At 32.9% G+C, this 21,753-nt stretch overlaps 2 protein-coding genes and 1 long non-coding RNA gene across 10 annotated transcripts in view; 2 read left to right on the top strand and 1 right to left on the bottom strand.

Annotated features, from left to right (window-relative positions):
- Positions 1 to 259: 259 nt before the first annotated feature.
- Positions 260 to 14,910, top strand: dmtf1 (cyclin D binding myb-like transcription factor 1). 2 transcript variants are annotated; one of them, XM_087246504.2, is made up of 18 exons: positions 260 to 344; positions 1,773 to 1,925; positions 2,679 to 2,791; positions 2,890 to 3,015; positions 3,597 to 3,688; positions 5,594 to 5,693; positions 5,863 to 5,939; positions 6,021 to 6,178; positions 6,287 to 6,319; positions 6,407 to 6,516; positions 8,393 to 8,621; positions 9,248 to 9,399; positions 9,475 to 9,627; positions 10,054 to 10,139; positions 10,237 to 10,395; positions 12,384 to 12,584; positions 12,663 to 12,780; positions 14,155 to 14,910. In XM_087246504.2, the coding sequence occupies exons 3-18, from the start codon at positions 2,686 to 2,688 to the stop codon at positions 14,190 to 14,192; spliced, it is 1,938 nt and encodes a 645-aa protein (XP_087102630.2). In that variant the 5' UTR covers positions 260 to 344; positions 1,773 to 1,925; positions 2,679 to 2,685; the 3' UTR covers positions 14,193 to 14,910.
- Positions 14,911 to 16,552: 1,642 nt separating this feature from the next.
- Positions 16,553 to 21,753, top strand: part of LOC148679938 (uncharacterized) — a 60,523-nt gene continuing 55,322 nt past the window's right edge. For 6 of the 7 annotated variants that reach the window (XM_088649962.1, XM_088649966.1, XM_088649965.1 and 3 more), the window contains exons 1-2: positions 16,553 to 16,761; positions 17,249 to 17,339. In XM_088649962.1, coding sequence (XP_088506088.1) covers positions 17,332 to 17,339 — 8 coding nt within the window. In that variant the 5' untranslated portion in view covers positions 16,553 to 16,761; positions 17,249 to 17,331. Of the gene's footprint in view, positions 16,762 to 17,248; positions 17,340 to 21,609; positions 21,748 to 21,753 lie in introns of those variants that run through there. The other variant, XM_088649964.1, reaches the window with a different exon arrangement.
- LOC148679943 (uncharacterized) lies at positions 18,372 to 21,353 on the bottom strand. Its single transcript, XR_015942422.1, has 2 exons — positions 21,022 to 21,353; positions 18,372 to 20,596 (listed from the first exon to the last, which is right to left on the bottom strand). It is a non-coding gene; the product is annotated as an uncharacterized LOC148679943 (long non-coding RNA).

The raw sequence follows: 21,753 nt of genomic DNA, 5'->3' as shown, positions 1-21,753 counted from the left end.
CTTTATAAAAGTAATATGCGTTTCCCCTTACTAAACACCAGATGGCGCAATTAATCTTAAAGTGTTTCAGTCACGTAATTTAAATTATATTTACATAGCTTTAAATTCCACACACGAATATTGTAACATAAGCAGATGAGCTAAATATCCCATATGATGTAACGCAACTTGCTCTTTAAAAAAACAGACAAACGCTCGAGCAAAACAAAAACGGAAGCCACCAGTGGGCTTCTGTAGACACTTCCGCTCTGTATGCGAAGGGGAAGAAAAAAAGCGTATTTTCCTCCATCCTGGTATTTGCCTTCATCCTGGTCACTGCGAAGTCCCCGTACCCAAAACAGGAAGTAAGTACCAAAATCATAGCTAAATTTCACTTTCGCTCACCCCTGTGCGCTGGCCGTTTGTCTATTTATACTGTACATTAAGACAACAAAGCACCGACATCGAATAAACGCCGTCGATTCCGCACGGCTTGTTGTTGCACATAAACATGGCGTCTCATTATTCCTCGTCTGCTAAGATAAAATAACCAGAGAGTTAATTTAGATTATTGATATGCTCGGAAAGACGCATAGATTTGTTTTATTCTAATATTTTTAGGCTTTTGGACCTATTACGGCTATGTATTTGTGGGCTGAAGATTAACAGTAAACAAATAACGTTATTTCGATGGGTTATCATTTGCTATGTGTACTTGGCTGATGTCTATTTACTTGAAAATGTAATTAAATAAGCCCATTTGTTTTTCTTTTCATCTGTTTGAGTTTTTAAATTATGAAGGGTTTTATCATTTTTCTGTATTTTATTCACACTGCAGTTTAGCACATCTTTATAACAATACTGTGTATTAAAATATAGTATAATTTATTAGGGCTGCAGGAAAAATCTGACATTGGCATATTTTGTTTTTCTGCAATAAATATTGCGATATGTATAAAGATTCATCATGGTCCTTAAATAACTATTTGGAAATTTGAGGTAAAGTTAGTTTTATATTTACACATTCGTTTATTTAGCAGTCTACATAGTTATGTTGGTTTTATATTCACACATTCAGACTTCCTCCTTAATAATATAATTTCATAAAAGTATTATTTTCAAACTGTAAATAGCGAAATCATATTAGCAGCAAATGACTAAGCACAACATGTCCCCAGTCAAGTTAACAGTGTTAATGTTGTTTTCAAGTCATACGTGCATGCTAATTCCGATCGAATATTCAAAAGTATCATGGTAAACAATATAGAGACTTCTAAATGAACGAATGTGTGAATATAAAACTAACTTTACCTATATTATTGTTTACCACGTTACTTTGAATATTCGATCGGAATTAGCATGCAATTATGGCTTCCAAATAACATTACCACTATCTAATTCACTGTGAACAATGCTGTACTTTAACGGTCATTTTCTGCTAATATAGTTTCCCTTTTTAGAATTTGCAAAGAATACTTTTCTAAAATTATTATTTCCATTTACAAAACCAACTTTACCTCTATATTTGGAAAATGTTCATTATGTCACATTGATTGCAATAGATTAATGCATAAAAATAATAAACAAATTACAAGCGATGTTGCTTTATGGTTTTGCCAAACAGTATTCAGGTAAAGAAATTGAAACAATCAAATGTTTAAAAAAAAAAAAAAAAAAAAACACTGCATCGTCTTTCATTGTATAAATAATAAAACGTATCTTTATTAATATTATAACTTATACAATTTCTTGTGACTGAATGCTTGACACTTGAAATGTTTATACAGTCACAGGACTGAGAAACACAGGCAGACTTTCACCTTAAAAAAACCTATGGCTCCTGGTCAACTATAAACACAACTCTACATTGCAGAACCTGCGATGTGACTATTGCAGATGCGCACTTTGCAATATCAATGCTGAAACAATATATTGTGCAGCCCTAAGTATAACATCACTTATTGCAACAAGTCATTGTGATTATTGATTTGTCTAATTTGTAAACCCAGTACAAAATATTTGATATTTTTACATGGAAACATAATTAAAAAGACTCTTTAAAGTTGTGACTATAACGTTTAAAATGTCAAAATATTTTCAACTTGAAGAAAATGCCAAATAACAAAGCCTTCTTCTATAATTACATGGTAATGCCATTTGTTTATGCTCTTAAATCTCCCTTATTTAAATAGCAGAATGTGACGAAAATTCCGATAATTCAGGTCATGCTATTAGATCATATAACCACAGCTAATCAATAATTATGGCAGGCCAATCATCTTTGTTTAATTAAAGTTTATATTACCTTAAATCTCTTGTGAATATATGGTGAAATATATATATAAATTAGTACTGGTTACAAGCAAACCGCCCGAATTGCATGAATTGTTTTGTTAGTATAATGTTTGCATCAATATAATGTAGTGGAGGACATCACATATATACCATATAATTGCAGGTTAACTATGTTTATTTATAATAACTTTACCTGTTAAAAGCAATAAGTTACCAGTTAATTAGTTAAAGTTATTAGTATCTAATAAGGTTAAAGTAACTAATAACCTTACATTTTCAGAATTTAATTGTAATGCAATAATGGGCGTCTTTGGTAAAGCTGCTTTGAAACAATAATATTGTGAAAAGCACAATACAAATAAACCTGAATTGAGTTTAATTGAATACTATGTTTTATCCTGTAGGCTGAGCATGAACACAGGCGATGTCCCGGCCACTGTGACACTTGAATCCGTCAATTCTGTCACATTTACCCAGGACACTGATGGAAACATCATACTGCACTGCCCTCAAAATGGTAAAGCGTACCTCTCCGGTTGCAAATTACTACAACATTTGAGCACCATTTAATTGTGCTTCATTATCTAATATTTGCATTATTGTTTGGTCATGTAGATGGGGAGGACCTGGGTTCAGACGAGACCACTGAACCGGTTCACAAACGAATACGATTGTCCAGTGAGGATGGAGAAGACCCTCAGGACTCTGCTTCGACTGAGTACTCTGTTGTCACCCTGCCAAGTGAGTATGATTATACATGTTAGTAACTAGTTTATAAAAGTTACATGTATATTATATGCAAATGTTGCCTCTTTTTAATTAATCAGTCAATCAGGTATTTAAAATTGCTGGTCAGGATGCTCAAACTTGATGAAAAACTTTTTATTTAATTTTCATTGAATTAACAATTGTATTTCGACATAATGTAGTTAATATGATGTAATGTCATATAATATAATAGTATAATATAACATAATAATATGAATAAATAAATAAGCAAAGAAATAGACGTATCTTAAAATGTTTATTTATAATCTCATGGATTTAAATGTACATGTTTGTTTGTTTGTTTGTTTGTATAGTTTATTGTTTATCTCCTAAGAGGTGAATTTTTGTGGACAGTATATTCTGATACAGTAAAGAGTTAAAAAAAACACACACACACAAAAACATACATAGACATACACATTACAGATTAGTGTTCGAAAGTCTATGTTATTTAAAACAAACATTTTTAAATAAATCACTTGCACTTTTTAAACTATTATTGTAAATCAGTTTATGATAGCTTGTTTTTATTAACTAGTTTTCCATTATTTTAGTTACAGATGGAGATGAAAGCTTTGAGGTGACAATGACTGCGACAGAGATGAGAGACGAGGAGCTGGAATCAGATGATCTTTCTGAAACAACAGTAAAAGCTCTTATGTTTCTGAATATATAACTCTTAGTTCTGACTTTTCAGTGCTTGCTTCATGTGGATCTAATATTTAATTTTATGAAAAAAAAATTATTAACTAAATAATTATCATTTAATTTATTACATGGTTACATTCATGTATTATTTACAGTGATATTATTTGTCTTCATTGTTATTATGTTGTTTATTAAATGTGTAGCGTATTTAATTTATTTAAAAAGTTTGCTTATAGCAATATAAACTTACCAATTTTATGGATTGTTTATTTAGTAATGTATTATTTATTTGTTTGTTTATTTATTTATTTTATTTTTGCTTTTTTATCTTTTATTATAATTATTTGTTGTCATTATTTAGTATTTTATAAGTTTGCACAGTTTACCAGTACTATGGTAGTATCAAGATACTATTTCTCCAAAATACTGGCGGTGCCACTGTAGTTTGTAAAGGGTAGTATCATCATTAACTGTCTATCTATTAAATACATAATGTTGCATGTGAAAAAGTCACTAAAATGCCCACACGCTTGTGCAACAATGAACCATTTTATTTAAATAGTCTGTGGAACCCTTTAAGGTTGCAAAACTGTGTAGAATTCGCGCCTTTTATGGTAGCATTATGCACGTTTTCTGATGCTTCAGTTGGAACACACATCTGAATCAGTTCATTTCTGTTCTTGTCAATATGATTCTCACCTGATAAGACTAAAAGAGAAAACAAACAAAAGAGCAACAGGAAACATTGAAATTGATTTTTAAATTATTTTTGACCACTTCATATAGCCTAATTTGATCTTTTTGTAATAAATTTTATTTATTATTTTATCTTGATTTTAATGTATTTTTGTTGGTCAGTTATTTACAAAATAAACAACAAGACCCAATACATTTTAGATGAAGTGATGTGCAAATACTTTTTCAAAAATAAGGAAATTATTAATTCAATTCAAGTTGGCCTATTATAACATATAAAATATAGTATTTAAAAAAAATTCTTTATTTCATAGATTTGAGTTATGAATTACAGTATTGCAATACTACTTGGTATCATGATACTTCAGCTAGTATTAGTATATTTCTTTATGTATTTATTATTTAAGCACCCCAGGATGTTTATTGTTATATTAAAGTTTTGCTGAATTATTGTTATTATTATTGTTATGTTTTTTGCTTTTATTATAAATATTTGTTGTTATTATTTTGTACTTTACATTAATTAGTATATTTTTATGTAGCTATTATTTAAGCACTTTTATATTTATTTCTATATTAGAATGTTGACATTATTATTATTATTATTCATTTTTTATTATTATGATTAGTTTTATTATTATTATTATTATTATTATTATGTTTTTAATTAGGGCTGCACAATATTGAAAAAATCTAACATTGCAATATTTTTTTTATTCTGCTATATGTATAGCAATGTGAATACAATTTCACCAGATGGCTCTATTTGGAAAGAATTTATGATTTTAGATTGGGATGTTTCTGTAAGAGAGCCCATCTGCAAAAAATCGACAATCTACAACTATAGATATATTTAATAAAGAAAAAGAAACAAATAAAATAAAGTGTTTTATTTCTTCCCATGGAGTCTTAACACTATTCAAGTATACAATAACTGTTTAATCAGATGTAAAATAATACTGTGTTGTCTTCTTTGTTCAAAAAGTTTAATAAAATTAATTATTAAAGTTACAAATGACAATTTCTTTGGCCTGAACATCCTCACACAGTCACATTCCTCAAAAAACACTTGCAGATTTATCAATTATAATCCAGACTCAACATTGCAGATCTTGTATGTGACTATTGCGAATGCTCACATTGCGATATCGATGCTGAAAAGATATATATTGCAGCCCTAATTTTACAAAATGTTGGTTGTCAACAGGGTAAGGATTCATCTGCACAGAAGAAAGGTGAAGATGTATCAGCTGTCAGTCAAGCTTGGTTCACCACAAAGGAGGATAAAGACACACTGGTCAATAAGGGTGAGTATTAAATAATCAGCATATTAAATTATATTCAGAAAATATTCAATATTCAGTATTTAATACACAACTCTCATTGCCCTAATATATGATAATGGCACAATCTGATAAAACCCAATATATTAAATTTGCATCTGATAGTCAGGATATCTGTCATATATATCCTCAGGTCACAAATGGAAACAGGGTATGTGGTCAAAAGAAGAGATTGATCTCCTGATGACCAACATAGAGCTTTATCTAAAGGTGAGCATGCTTTATCGCATTGCAGCGTCTTTCAGTGTCTTGCATTCCTCATTCTTCATCTGTCTGTTCATTTGAACTCAGAACCGAGGGATTCAAGACCCTGCGGAGATCATCTTCGAGATGTCCAAAGAGGAGAGAAAGGATTTTTACCGCAGTATAGCCTGTGGTTTGAACAGGCCGCTGTTTGCTGTATACAGACGAGTGTTGCGAATGTACGATAACCGCAACCACGTAGGCAAGTAAGGACGTAGCTGCTTTTGTTTGTTGGTTCAACAGATTTACACCCCATTTGGAAGTGTTTATGTTGCAAAAACTAAATCGTGTTGTGTTGCTTTTTTGTCGTTTAGATACACTGATGAGGAGATCAATAAACTGAAAGAGTAAGTTTAGTTTTAGTTCTGAATGGCGTTGAAATGTGATCTGAATTTGTGTGAGTCTGCATTGACTAAACTTGTGTGTGTTATTAGACTAAGGCAGAAACATGGAAATGACTGGGCCACCATTGGGTCAGCTCTTGGCCGCAGCGCATCGTCTGTAAAGGATCGCTGCAGACTCATGAAAGACACATGCAACACCGGTCAGCTTTGCTACTCTTTTGATTTATTATCATTTTATTACACTTGTGTACAGTAGTCAACATTTGAAGTGGATCAAAGATTTATTTTCCGAATCATTCTAAGACAGAATGGGTATTGTTTACTAGTTTTAGGACAGCTTAGAAACACTTTTTTTTAATAATTGTATTTTATTGGATTTTTCAAGAACAACCACAAAGACACACATACATATATACACACATACACAAACACACACAACACTAGGCACTGTCTCCGACAAATCCCATACAATGAGTCAATGAACAAATAACAATGACATCACAGTTTAGCAAGTGACAACAGAAAATAAAATAAAGAAGTAAAATTAAATAATTAAATATGTAAAATAAGTAAATTAAGTCTCTGAAGTATCATCAGAGGTTGAGTGGCTGGTTTGCTCATCTAGATAGTTTAGAAATAAACCCCAAACACTGAAAAATTTTCTGTCATGTCTGCAATCCACATTTGAAATGTAGGAGGTGAAGATGACTTCCAATGTCGAAGCAAAAGCCTTTTGGCCACAATCATGCCTAAAGGCAAAGACTGCTGGAGGCCATGTGGGAGATGAGAAATGTGTTGTGAATATCCAAAAATAGCAAGTTCTGCATCAGGTGGTAAAGATTTGACATAAGCTTTAGAGTACCAATCGAATATGTTTGACCAAAATGTATATAACAAAGGGCAGAACCAGAAAGCATGGGAAGTTGTGTCTTCTGTCACTTTGCACCTGTCACATAATGGTGATATGGAGGGAAAAATCTTATGCAACTTTGCTTTAGTATAATGTAACCGATGGATAACCTTAAATTGGACCAATTGAAGTCTACTGTTCACCGAACAGGACCGTAGCTTAGAAACACTTTTGATGACACTGAAGAAAAGCTTTCATTAGATGATGAAAAGATTGAAGGTGATGTACTGAAATAATTAAAACTAGAGAAATATTTAAGTTATTTATTAAAAATATTCATACTAATCATTTAAATCAGGAGTGCAGTTTATTGAAAGTTTACTTGCAAGCCTGCTTCAGTGCACCTACCTGTAGGTTTGAAACCAGCCTGAATGACTTAATTCGTTTGATCAGGTGTGTTTAATTAGGCTTAGAGCTAAACTATGCAGAGCTCTGGAAGTTTTTGTGCTTTAGATCTAATGTTTTTTTTATAATTAAAGTGTTTTAAAAATATATTTTTAAATAATTTTTCCAATTATACTATTCATTTATATTATACAAAATGTTTATTTATAAATTTTACATACATAAGTATATACAAGTCATAACATATCTAAATATATCTTTAATATATCTTTTTTAAAACCATAACATGTCTTCAGGCCTTTTCGTGCTACACACCACTCTATTAGTTTTCGTTTGATTCTCTTGTTTATTAAACAGCTAATTTACCAACAAAAAAATCTCATTCATACTGAAGAACAAAAATAAACACCAAATATTTATGTTAACTAAATAAAATACACTAAAATGGCTACAACAACACGAGTGAAACATTTTGCTTTGTTTTAAAAAAAACGCACTTCTATTTCTGTTTTAAAGGTATGTTATCAATCATCCTCCAACCTCCTCCTATCTCTTTATTTAATATTATTTATTAAATATGTTATAATTACTTTTTATTTCCTCATTTTTTTGTTTACTATTGGTATTATTATTAAGTTATGCTATTTATCATTATCATATACTTTTTTATTAATAATATTTTATTATTATATCATTTTGTCTTATTATAAATGTTTAAAAGGAAGAAGTGGAAAGTATTTTACTCTGTCTGTTATGTCAAGCATTTATGTTGTTTTAACTCAATAAAAAGTATGTTTTGATCTTAAACCTGTGCGTTTCAGGGAAGTGGACGGAGGAGGAGGAGAGGCGATTGGCAGAGGTGGTGCACGAGCTGACGGGCACAGAGGCGGGTGATGTTGTAACTCAGGGAGTCTCCTGGGCGTCAGTGGCTGAACTTGTCGGCACTCGCTCAGAGAAACAGTGCCGCTCTAAATGGCTCAACTACCTGAACTGGAAACAGAGCGGAGGCACAGAGTGGACCAAAGAAGATGACATCAACCTTGTTCGCAGGTAAAGATGCTGGATTTTGGATGATAAAAAGAGTTCAGAGGCAAAACCTGTAAGCGCCATCCAAAATTATCTCCTAAAATGAGCATTTTTCTGAGGTATTTTCTCCTGTGTGTAGGTTCAGTGTTTTCACTTTTATGAGTGACAAACAATATTTTCATCACTTTTAAAGTGAGATAAATAAACGTAAACATATGAGGCCAGGAAAAATGCTCATTTTTAAAGAAAGTTTCAGATGGAACTCACAGATTTTGCATCTAAACTCTTCATTTATATATAAGAAATATTTTTTCAACCCTTTTTGTCTGATAGCCAATGCTTAAATCCATATTTGTCAGTGTCATTAAGCTGTAGCTTTTGTCCCTTAAATCAAATCAGACCTGTGATTTTATAACACCAATTAAATCTTTATTGCTAAACAGAATTAGCTTAATTTGTTCTATATTACTTAAACATTTATTCATGTAATAGATTAACGAGCATAACAGCGTCTTTTTTTCATATGGTGCCAATGCCTATATTTAAATTTACATTTTAAGCAATTATCGGCCGATTTTTGCGGGTACTTTACAGCTTTATAACTGTAACTGATTAATTTTGATTTATTAATCATAACTGTATATGATCAGGATAGCAGAGCTGGAAGTGGAGGATGAAAATGAGATCAACTGGGATATTCTGGCTAGTGGATGGAGCAGCGTTCGCTCGCCCCAGTGGCTGCGGAGCAAATGGTGGACCATCAAAAGACAAGTGGCCAATCACAAGGAACTTCCCTTTCCTGGTGAGACCTCATAGGTGAGCATGCGTTCAGTGTGCTGTGAGTGCAGATGCTGAAGTAAGTTTTCTGTGTGTTTAGTGTTGCTGAAAGGGCTGCAGGATGTTGTGGAGGCACCGCCGTCTACCATGAACAAGGTGGTGGTGGTCGGTTCAAGATCTGCTAATGCTTCGCCCAGTCCTGTCACCGCTCTGCAGATCCCGGTCCAGATCCCAGTGCAGATCACACACGTCTGTGAGTGTATATATATATATATATAAAAGGAGCTTTTGTGACTGTTGTTTCAGTGGATAGCTTCAATAATCTTGGAAGTTTTATCAATTTAATTGTAATAAATTTATCTAATAAGCAAACAGTTATTTTAAAGTGGAATTTAGTGGAATATGAAAATAAATATTTAATTAAATTATTTATTTTACCAATTCTAGTTTTTTTTGTAAATAAAATGTTAAATGAGCAACTTTTTCGATTTAATATTAATTATATTATGTAAAATAGTGTAAATCTTTAGAGTTGTCATACATAAATCTGACATATGGCCATATATGAACTTTAAATTTCTGAATGGGTGGAAAGATCAGTACTAGATGATTTATGATGGTTATGTAAGTTTAATAGATGCAGTTTGTCTCTTTAATTGCACTTTTCCTCTTTCTACAGCTTCTTCAGATGGTTCGAGTGGTACTTCAGACAGTGAAACGATCACATTGAACTCCGGAGCTTTACAGACCTTTGAATTACTCCCTGTGAGAAACATATAATCATATAGGAACATATAAAAGCTAAACCTTTTTTTATGGTTATAGGCTATTTTTTATTAATGATGTGTCATTTCCTCCCTAGTCATTTCACCTGCAGCCCACCGGCACCCCTGGAACATATTTCCTCCAAACAGGAACCAATCAGAGCCTGCCACTCACGCTGTCAGCCAATCCCACAGTCACGCTCACAGCTGCCGCTTCACCATCTTCACCAGACCAGATCATCCTACACAGCCTCACGGTGAGAACTGAGCATTTAAGTTATTATAATGCTAACGTTAATAACTGTGAAAATAACATGAATATGATAACATGAAAATGAAAATGTTAAAAAACATTCACATAAACATTCAAAAAAATATGTACATTATTAATTACTTTTTAATTAATTATTAATACTTTACGAAAAATTAAAGTAAAATTGTTTTAAAAATATCTTAAGATGCATCATTGATGTTATATATTATATGGAGTTTGTTTATATTCATTTTATTTAATTATATTCATTCATTTATTTTCTTTTCATCTTAGTCCCTTTATTAAATAGGGGTTGCCACAGCAGAATGAACCGCCAAATTATCCACCACATGTTTTACGCAGCGGATGCCCTTCCAGCTGCAACCCAACCCAAAGAGGGTATATGCCGAAGTATGCTAATAGGACTTTTAATTTGCCAGTAACCTGGGTCAAATGGTTCCGGTGAGCTGTATGCAATTGCAAAATCGCCGCATTTAAGGTCTGTTTTCTTTAAAAATCAGCAATCTCCACTGGCTGAGTGATATCCTATATAAAGTGGGTCTCAGATTGTACAAGAAGCATTGCATTACATTACATTTTCCCTGCCATGTATTTATAGTATGAGCATTTATTTTACCCAAGTATATTCAATGGAGCTTCTGTGCTAGCCTGCCGATTCTTACGGGCGCGTGCGAGTACACGGCTTTTTGTCTTGTTTTACACTTGAGCAACTAAATGGATGCCAAAGTCTGCTTAACTGATTGCATTTTAATTACATTACAACATGGATGCTGTAAAAGGAATCATATAAAACGGTAAAATACTCACAATAACAGGTCACTGGAAGTTTATCAGTATGGAAACAACACTAGCTCGGCATATACCCTATTATTTATATTATTATATAATTTAGTAATTTTTTTGTGCTGGGCAAAAATTGACACATTCAAAATAAAGCTTTGCTTTGACACAATATATGTGTGTGTCTATTAAATGCAGTATATTTTTTATGTGTATGTGATACACACATACATAGAAACAAACAGCACAAAGCGATTTCGTTACATAGATATATAGATATTTAAATGTATATATCATTTGTATTATATACATACCTATTTTATAACTAAATATAAATAAACATTTTCCTAAATATATGCATGCATGTGTGTGTTCATATATAGATAATAAATATACACAGCACACACACCTAAATTATGTCAAGACAAACTTGATGTGACTAATCGTGATAGATTTTTGCCCAGCACTAGTCATTCTCTGCGCACTGTTGTCAGTTTTAAGATGAAAAATATTAATATTGTTCATTCATTTTTCTTATTTTCAACTTAAGTGCAACTAAATGAAAATGGAAAACATTTTTTTGGCAACTATTATATGTATAGAAAGAAATATTCAGACTGAAAATATATATTTGATGTAAACTTTCAAATGACAAATATTACAATAGGGGAAGATAAGAGGAAAGGAATTTCTAAATTAATAAAGCTGTAACCAATAATCAGATTTTAATTATTGATGATAATAATTGTGAAACAAACATAACCACTATTTATACACTCGTTTATTTAACAGCATACTTTACATGCCAATTTGCACATAACAGTTGCATAAATAACATTAAGGCAATATGTTTGTAGATACACATGTCATTTTGTGTATTTGCATTCACTATTTACTTCTATTTTTTATTCATTTATATAGTCATTCTGTTGCACTGTGGAAGTTTCTGTCACGAAAACAAATTCCTCATTGTTTTTGAAGTGTAGTAGAGTAATAATAGAGTACTAAAGTAATTTAGTTTTACGTTTTTGTTGAATATTGTTTTTGTATACTATATAATATTTTCTATTAACAGAAATAGTCTACCGTTTACCTATAGTAATCTTGGATCATACTAAAAATAATAATAATTGAAGAAAAGTTATCACACAACCTGTAAGTCTCTCTCTCTCCCTCCATTTTCTCCATCAGACTGACACAGAGAATGTGACCGTTCAGATGTCTCACCCCGGCATCATCATCCAGACAGTGACATCAGAGGACCTGGCAGACCCTCTTGGCCAATCAGAGCTTGAGGGAGAGCAGGTGCTGGTGAAGGAGGAGCCTTCAGAAAACCAAACCAACCCTGCAATAGAGGAGCCCAGTGAGGAGCAGTCAAAACAAGGAGAAAAGGTAGCAAACACAATCCAAAAACACCTGCTCTCATATCTCCTTCCTGCTCATGAAACACTTTTTTTGTTGTTGTTTCAGACTCTGGACTCTTCTAAAGTCGTGGAGACTGTGCTCATGGTCCCGTCTCCAGGTAGCTTTATTCCCACTAACGAGGACATCAGCAGCGATTCGGTCCTGCCTCTTGGAACACTGACAGGTAATGCTGTTATAGGCTGTTATAAGTGGTGTTTATCCATTTATTTGGTAGCATTTTACAATAACCTTGTATTTTAGGGCTGCACTATATTGGAAAAATACAACATTGCAATATTTCGCAATATATATATTGCAATGCAAATACCATTTCACCAGATGAATTTGAATGGCTCTATTTTAAACAATTAATATTTGATTGATTTGTATGATTTTGTAGGGGAACAAATAATGCATGACATGTTAAAAACAAAGTACAAGCATAGTTAACCATGACAATAAAAGCAAATATAAAAGGGAAATAGACTGTGCAGCTGCAGAAATTGAAAAATCAAACATAAAATAAAACCACAAAGACTTACTTACTGTTTAAATAGTTCAATGAAATTATTTTCTGTTAATTGAGCACTTAAATACCTGCACATGATAAACTTTTATTCTATTATGGTTGACCTCTGCAGTAACTCCACAAAGTTCCTCTCCTCATTGTTACAAATAATAAATGTGGAGGTTCAGATTAATACGGTGTCACTACTATAATATGAAGGCTCAGTGACATGGAATCGTCTTGTACGGGGCGAGGCACTTTGGGATGGGTTATTAAAGAGCAATTGATTGGTCAGAAGTTTGCATATAAATAAATAGTCATAAATGGTTGATTCTTGTTGGTGGGATTTTTAAATGTCTTCTAAATGCAAATTTAATCAGTTTTGGAGATGATAACCTTTAAAGGGACTTCTGTAACTGTTGCCTCTCATAATATTTGTTTTTGCTACTTTACTATTTATTTATTTATTTGTTTATTTATTTGTTTTTTTAACATAAAAAATGCTTTGGAAAATGTTAAAAACCTGTAACTATTGACTCTCATACTGTTTGTTTTTCCTACTTTACTATTTATTTAATTATTTGTTTATTTGTTTGTTTATTTATTTTTTGAACACAAAAGAAGATGCTTTGAAAAATGTTGGAAACCTGTAACTATTGACTCTCATGGTATTTGTTTTTCCCTACTTTCCTATTTGTTTATTTATTTCTTGAACACAAAAGAAGATGCTTTGAAAAATGTTAAAAACCTTTAACTATTGACTCTCATAGTATTTGTTTTTTTTCTATCAATGGTTATTGTTTTCTGACATTTTTTTAAATATCTTCTTTAGTTTTAACTGCAACTCTTTAAAAACTCTTTAAAACTGCTCGACGATGAGTAAATACAGTGTAGATTTACGTTTTTTTGGTTGAACTCTCTTTAAATCTAACGTATTGAAACAAACACCTAATAAACTGTCCTTTTAGGACATTTTTACCTGTATTTGTGAAGCTATTTAATTAACTAACATGTTGTGAAACCCATCTGTCTATTTGTATTCCCATGCAGATCCCATTCTTGAGAACCAGGAAGACGGATCAAACTGATCCTGGAGCAACATTGTAACCCGGACAGAAATTCAACATAACAGCAACACGAGACACTGACTTTAAAGAACCCGTTCCCTTATACAGGGACAAATGCAGCATGCAGGATCATCCAGACATCATGTGTGCGCACATGCCAACACTTTCTCAGTATTTATTATTAATCATGCAAGTTTCTGAGCCTCTCAGTGCAGATGAAAGGGATAGTTCAAACAAAAAAGCAAACATTTACTCCCCATTTACTCACCCTGATTTGGTTTTAAACCTTTATGAGTTCCTTCTTTCTGTTGAACACAAAAGAAGACATTTTGAAGAAAGTTGTAAACCGGTAACTATTGACTTCAATAATATATATATATATATATACATATTTTGAATGAACTATCCCTTTAAATACTCTAATGAAGCAACACTTGCTTTTATATGGTGTATTAAAATGATGTAATACGTTAATGTTGTTTTTTTGTGTGTATATATATATATCTTGTTTTGAATAGTTTTTGTAGCCTATGTTCCTGCTTAACAGTAATACTTGATAAAGCCACACAAAGCTGCACTGTTCTGACGTTATAGAGGTTGTACAACAATATTTGCATCATTCCATAATGTCCATTAGACTAGATGGCCATGATTTATCAAATGGTTTGAATATATTAACCTAACCTGTATATTAGCGCCTCGGTGTTTATTTATTGAATAAACAAAATGTCACCACTGACATGTCATTATGGGATTGGGAATGAATAGGCTGATCAATTAAATGGAGTGCATTAGATTAACAAACAAGACAGCCATTTTTGCATTAACAAGACCTTTTTTTAGACATTTTTATTAAGGTTTTATTTATTTTTGGTTTAATTTTAGTTTATTAATGGTTTAATAAATATATTCTATTACTTATTTTAGTACAATTAAGTTAAATGAATGAAGAAAATATATATTTCCATGCCACCATAGCTGAAATGAATTTATTATTATTATTTTTATTCTTATTTTCCTTAATGTGACTGTATATTTTAATTAACAAAGTGGTTTCAGATAAGTCTTAGGTGTAAAAATGGGTTTAGCAAACTATAATGAACTGCTATAAATGTGATTTTGTAATTGATAATTGAAGGACTTAATTGCTAAGTCTATTTTACTGTTGTATTTTATTTGAGGAGGTCTAAAATTTAAATTTTTAAGCAAAATTAAAAATGATTTAATTAAATTCAGGATAAAAATTTGAATATTTATTTAATTAATTGGCTGGTCAATTCAGTCTTCTAACTTGTAAGTTTATGTTTGATATTATTCATTTATGATTTATTAATTTATTATTGTTTTATAAGTCGCTCATACACAAACTGGCCACAAGAGGGAGCTGATAATCCATAAACAATAAATAGTAAATAAACAGACGATGAGTATATGAGTGTGCAGATATTAAAGAATAAATAAAATAAACTGAAAATCTTTTTTTTTAAGTTTATATGTAATTTTATTTATTATTATTATTGTTTTGTTTTTTATTTATTTGCTCATACACGAACTGGCCACAAGAGGGAGCTGATAAACCATAAACATTAAATAGATGATGAGTATGCAGATATTAAAAAAGCCTACATTTTCAGGACAGGTCATTAAATAAAGTGAAAAATCTTTTTTATTTGTAAGTTTATGTTTAATTTTATTTATTCATGCTTTATTGTTGTTTTTATTTATTTGAATGTACACAAATAGGCCACAAGAGGGAGCTGATAATCCATAAACAATAACTAGGGAGTAAATAAATGATGAGGATGCAGATATTAAAAAAAACAATGTTCTGGACAGAAGTCATTAAATAAAGTGAAAAATCCTCTCTTTTATTTGTAAGTTTGTGTTTAATTTTATTTATGCCTTATTATTGTTTTATTTATATGCTTTTACACAAATTGGCCACAAGAGGGAGCTGATAATCCATAAACAACTAGTAAATAGATGATGAGGATGCAGATATCAAAAAAAACCTATATGTTTTGAACAGAAGTCATTGAATGAACTGAAAAATCTTCTCTTTATTTAGTGAGTTTGTGTTTAATTTTATTAATGCTTCATTATAGTTTTATTTTTTATACAATTTGCTCATGCACGAATTGGCCACAAGAGGGAGCTGATATCCCATAAACAATAAATAGATGATGAGTAAATGAGTATGCAGATATAAGCCTATATTTTTTGGAAAGAAGTCAGTGAATAAACTGAAATATATTTTCTTTTTTTAACACTACGACTACAGGCTTAAATACAAAACTCGTCTCGTATGGTTGAAGCGAAAGCGCAGTTCTACATCCGCTCCACCAGGCGGCGCGAGCGACTCCACGTTCAGTCTGACTCTCAGCTTCAGGTGTTTGTTTGACAACAACAAGCGTGTGTTGACAGCCGGAAAAAACAAAACACGTGCAGTTTGTTTTAAACACATAATTTACAGATGACAGCTCAGCGAGAGACTCTTAATGTGTTTAAACAGCACATATTAAAGCTCAGCAGCAAATTAAAGCAGCAGACTCTGTGATAAAGTGCAGGAATCAAGTGAAGAGACTCACCTGTAAGTATCATCTCATATAAAGTTCCTTATTTGCATGTAAAATGACTGACACGAGCTATAAAACAGTATTTAGGTTTTATAAAAGTCATTGATATTTATTGTCTTATTATAATTTTTTTATAATTTTTTTATTGTCTAATTATTGTCTGGTGTTATTACAGCAGGATTTGTCTGTCAGTTGTTTTAGATGGATGTTGTGATGAATATTTACATTTTTCTGCTAATATCACTTTCAGACTTTATATTTAGTGTTAAACGTATAGCATTGAGCTGTTTATAATATAAAGCAACTTAAATCTGCACTTATGCTTGTTTAAAAAAGTCATTTAGTGAGCTTTGTAGAGCTGCAGTGTTCAGTATTGTACCTGTCTAATATACAGTGTGTCTTATCTTCTGTTTATGAGCTCTTATGCTGGTGAAGTTCTCAGTTCTGCTGTTTCAGATGTATTTCAGTAGTAAAGTGTTTATTTCTGTGTTTCCTCTACAGGATGAAGGATGTGTTTGGAGTGAACAGAAGCAGAGCTCTGGGACATTTGGACAGCCGTGGACTGTAATGGTGGACTTCTGCTGATGGACAGGTGAGACTCGTATCTTGTGTTTGAGTTTTGGTGTGTCGGTTATCATAATTTTCTTTCTGGAGGGTCGTCCCCCTGGAAAGGAAATGATGATAACCGAAACGGGAGGAGAAGGGACGGCGTCCCAAATTTTTATACAGCTAATTTTAATTTTGTAGTAAAAAGCAGCATAACCCCTGCTGTACATGGCCCCGTAGGTCAGGGGGGGACCCGACCCATCCCCCCCCTTCTTTCACACTGACATTCACACATATCGCAGTGATCTGGCTGGGGTTGAACCAGCAACCTCTTAACCCATGAGGCATTGCTCTACCACTGAGCCACAGTCACATACCTAATGATATGCTGGAACTTATATTTGACTGTTCAAGTGCACATCAAAACATGTAAAGCCTGAGTGAGGATTGAACCCAGCTTTCTTTGATGTGAGCATAGTGCTCTACCACTGAGCCACAGATCTCATAGTAAGGTATATGCTGGAACTTATATTTGACTATTATTTCACCACCTGTTGTGCAATAAAGTGAGCACAGTTGGGCTTTGAACCCAATTCTTCATGACAGCCTCAGCTATGGAGAACATGTGTTCAGTCAGGAGCGCCACTGCAACTCTCACGCTTGTATGCGGAGTTTAGCAAAGTTTGTCAGATATAATGACACTTGTTTAATGTATGCAATAGTGAGATTTGAACTCCGGACACCTTAGTAACAACACAATGCTTTAACCACTGAGCTTTTGACTATTCACATATGTTTCACCCTGATTTTACAACAAACCTGTTAAAACTTCAACATTCAGAAGTGGGATTTGAACCCGTGACTCCATCAATTGAGAACAGGTGTTTAACCACATGCACCACTGTGACTACACATTTAAAACTGGTGTTTTAGACACTTTGTTTGATGTAATTACATCTATCACAATCAAAAGTTGGATTTTAACCCATTATTTAAAAAGCAGTTAAATAATGAAAACCAAATACTTTTATTAACTCAAACTCACAGTGAAACACATACACGATTTGTAAAAGCATCATCAGTTTAGTCAAATCAATCTTTTATTATCATCATCTGAATTACAGAGTTTGTCACACATTTGCCTTGAAGCTTCTCGTTTGCTGAAAGTCCTTAATTAAAAGCCTCAGGTGTTTTCATCAGGTTGGAGCTTCACTCTGGAAAGTGGATCTTCAGGATCAGGATTTCTCCTAATGGAAAAAATGTCTTAGTAATTCAGTTTCAAGTATTAATGCAGATCCACTTATTGTCCACAAGATGGAGCTGAAACACTGATCTGACCCTAATGCATCTTTCTGTAATAAATAAAGCTGATGTTATAAACGCAAACAAATGATTAATATTCATTATATAACACAGACTTTATTTGTCTAAACATGTCAAAGTTTACTAAAAATGCTGCTTAGATCTGCCAACAGTGATTCAACAAATCAAATTGGTAAATAAATAAACAATAAATTTACAACTAAAAAAAAAAAAAAAAATATATATATATATATATATATATATATATATATATATATATATATATATATATATATATATATATATATATATATATATATATACATATATATATATATATATATATATATATATATATTTGAATGCTGGACTCCATGATTGGGGTGGTAGATATTTTATAACATTACAACACATAACATTACATTATCATAATATCATGTTTTATTGTATATTAAATAATATTTAATGATGTAAAACTTGAATTAGTTTGACTCTCACTTTACAAAATATGATAGAAAACAATATAGTTTATAGGTAAAGTTGGCACTTTTAGATATTTATTGGTGGCCCCCAGATGTCCTGGGGCCCTAAGCGGCTGCTTACCTCACTTATTAGTTAAATCTGCCCCTGCAGATCTGATCAGATATTCATACATTGGTATTGTGTTGTCTTATAAAATATGGTACCTCTGAAGTAGGCATGGGCCGGTGTAAGAGTGATGGTATAATAACCTTATGATGACCTTAATATTTTCTTTTTTTAAATGTCTGGGTAAATAACAACAACTTTCCCCGCTTTGAACACAATATATTTTATCTTAAGAAACATTTAAAATATATTGGAACAGTAAACATGTCAGACTAAATAGTTAAAATGAATCATTAGCCTTGTTCACACATACAGACCTTTCCGGAAAATTACCCGCAGTATGTGTGAACAGGCCCTTTTTGAAAGTACAGGTAAATTCGTTCTGGCAATTGTCCGGAAAGAGATGTTGTAACATTACCTGCTGGAATGCTGCGCTGTGTGAACGCAGAAGGAAGATTGCCGGAAAGAGCCCGTTCACGCTTAGAACACGCTGACGTGAGACGTCTACTCCAGCCAATCAGAACACTTAGACACATTCACATCCGTGCTCTTTATGAAAATAACAGCCTTTGAATATTTTTCCAGACACATTTAGCTGCAAGTTGCTAGTCAGATAACGTTTCTATGTTCCTTCTTAATGATAACTGTGTAAAAAAAGCGTATGATAAGCCGTTGTTTGTTTACCTTTAAGCTCTGCTTGTGCACGGAGCCGGTGAGCGCCAGCACACTCACACGCTATGTATATCTCGACATGTGAAAGTGTTCCTCTATATGTTTTCGTCAAAGTTGTTCACAATACTGATCCATCCACAGAGTTTGTAATGTAGTCAAATTTTTACAAATACAAGCGCAGACGATTAGAGGTCATTTCTGGTTAATGATGTCAGAATTTACCTGTATTTTGGAATGGATGTGTGAGTGTTTTTTCTGGAAAAATTATGTACCGTCCTTGCCTGTGTGAACAGCGCTATTTTGAATATACTGGTGAAGAGTCGTTCCGGAATTTTTTGGGGATATTTACTGGTATCACTGTGTAAAGGGGTAAAATGTCAAAATAAAGTGGCGCAACTGAACATGTTCAGACATTCATTGATGATTTAACACATCGATCTGATCTTGTGCATCTGTTATTTGAAGATGTAAATGTGTTTAGTCATTAGCTCACTCAGACTTTAATGATCATTCACTGAAATGTGCACAAATAACTAATTAAGATTTACCGTAAATGCATGATGAATGATCAGTCCTCATGAAGTTTGGCTGTGGTTTAACCTGTGCTGGAAATGAATGGTCATCACAGGTCTGTAGAAGCCAGAGACTCATCCATCCTGAACCATCCAGAGACTCAGAGCTTTACATCTTCATTACTGAAGCAGAGGAAGAGGCGTTTAGTAAAAACTCTTGAGTCGAGATCTTCATGAAGAACAAAAGTGAAATGATATTTAACTTAATTCTTCATACTTTAACTTAACACTGATTTATAAAGCACACGCTGCAGCCTGTTCAACTGAACTGAATGAACATGTATGAAGTAGCAATGACATTTAACAGTTTTTGGAGATAGAAACATTTGTTTGAATGGATAGTGTGAATTAAATGTGTGATGAACAAGTTTTAATAATAAAATATATATTTTGAACAATCTGAGTTTAATGTTTCTTTCACATTGGGAAGTGCTCAACATGAAACCAGCTAAAAAATAATGAGATTGCCAGAGAATTAGTAAGAGTTTAAATGGTTATAATGCAAATTGCATTGCGTGACATATCTGAAGAGCGGTGGGGCGTGTGCGTGCGTTGTACCCGAAGAGCGGTGAGGGTGAGTTGCGTGCGACGTACCTGAAGAGCTGGGAGGGAGGCGGTGGAGAGGGGTGTACATGGGGGGGGGAGACGCGCGATTTCCGGGAGATTATCATTCGTTTGCGGGCATTAGGGAGACTCTATGCATTTGATTCGGGATGTCTGTTACATAAGCTTTCCAGTTCATCTGTTTTACTCCATCAGGTAAAGCTGATATCGATCTTCTGCTGGCCGAGACAATCACAAAATCAAATGTGTTTTAAAATACATTAGATCGTGTTAAAATCTCCTTAATCTCTCTTTACTGTTCACTCGACTGTCTCTCCGTCCACCTTGTGTTTATTTCATTAACGCGGATACACCTATTGACCACAGGAGGGAGCTGAGGAACACCTATTCACAAGTTTATTAGACACTTTTTCTTGAGGATGAAGATGTTTTAAAATGCATCCTCAAAGCCTTCTGATTCAGGGATTGAATTTTGACATTAAACTATTAAAATAATAATTTTAAGCGTGTTTAACCTACAACACGACTCGTGTGTTATAAACTGTAGCGCAGTTCTCCATCCGCTCCACTAGGCGGCGCGCATTGCTTTACGTTCAGTCTGACCCGCAGCTTCAGGTGTTTGACAGCATGAGGCTTGATGATACAAAACATAAACACAAATCCTGACAGCTCCGTGATTTCATTATAGTATCTCTAAACAGCACATAAACAACCCGAACCGTAAAGTGCAGGAACACGGTGACAATACAGTGACCTGTAAGT

This window comes from Danio rerio, chromosome 4, assembly GCF_052040795.2.
Source record: "Danio rerio strain M-AB ecotype USA chromosome 4, GRCz13ab, whole genome shotgun sequence".
NCBI lineage: Eukaryota > Metazoa > Chordata > Actinopteri > Cypriniformes > Danionidae > Danio > Danio rerio.
This window is presented reverse-complemented; position numbering and strand designations above follow the sequence as displayed.

Coding starts and splice junctions, on each gene's coding strand:
- dmtf1 (XM_087246504.2), top strand. CDS start 2,686: ATGAACACAGGCGATGTCCCGGCCACTGTGACACTTGAATCCGTCAAT. Junction 6,320..6,406: donor GAGATCAATAAACTGAAAGA/GTAAGTTTAGTT, acceptor GTGTGTTATTAG/ACTAAGGCAGAAACATGGAA. Junction 9,400..9,474: donor CAAGGAACTTCCCTTTCCTG/GTGAGACCTCAT, acceptor CTGTGTGTTTAG/TGTTGCTGAAAGGGCTGCAG.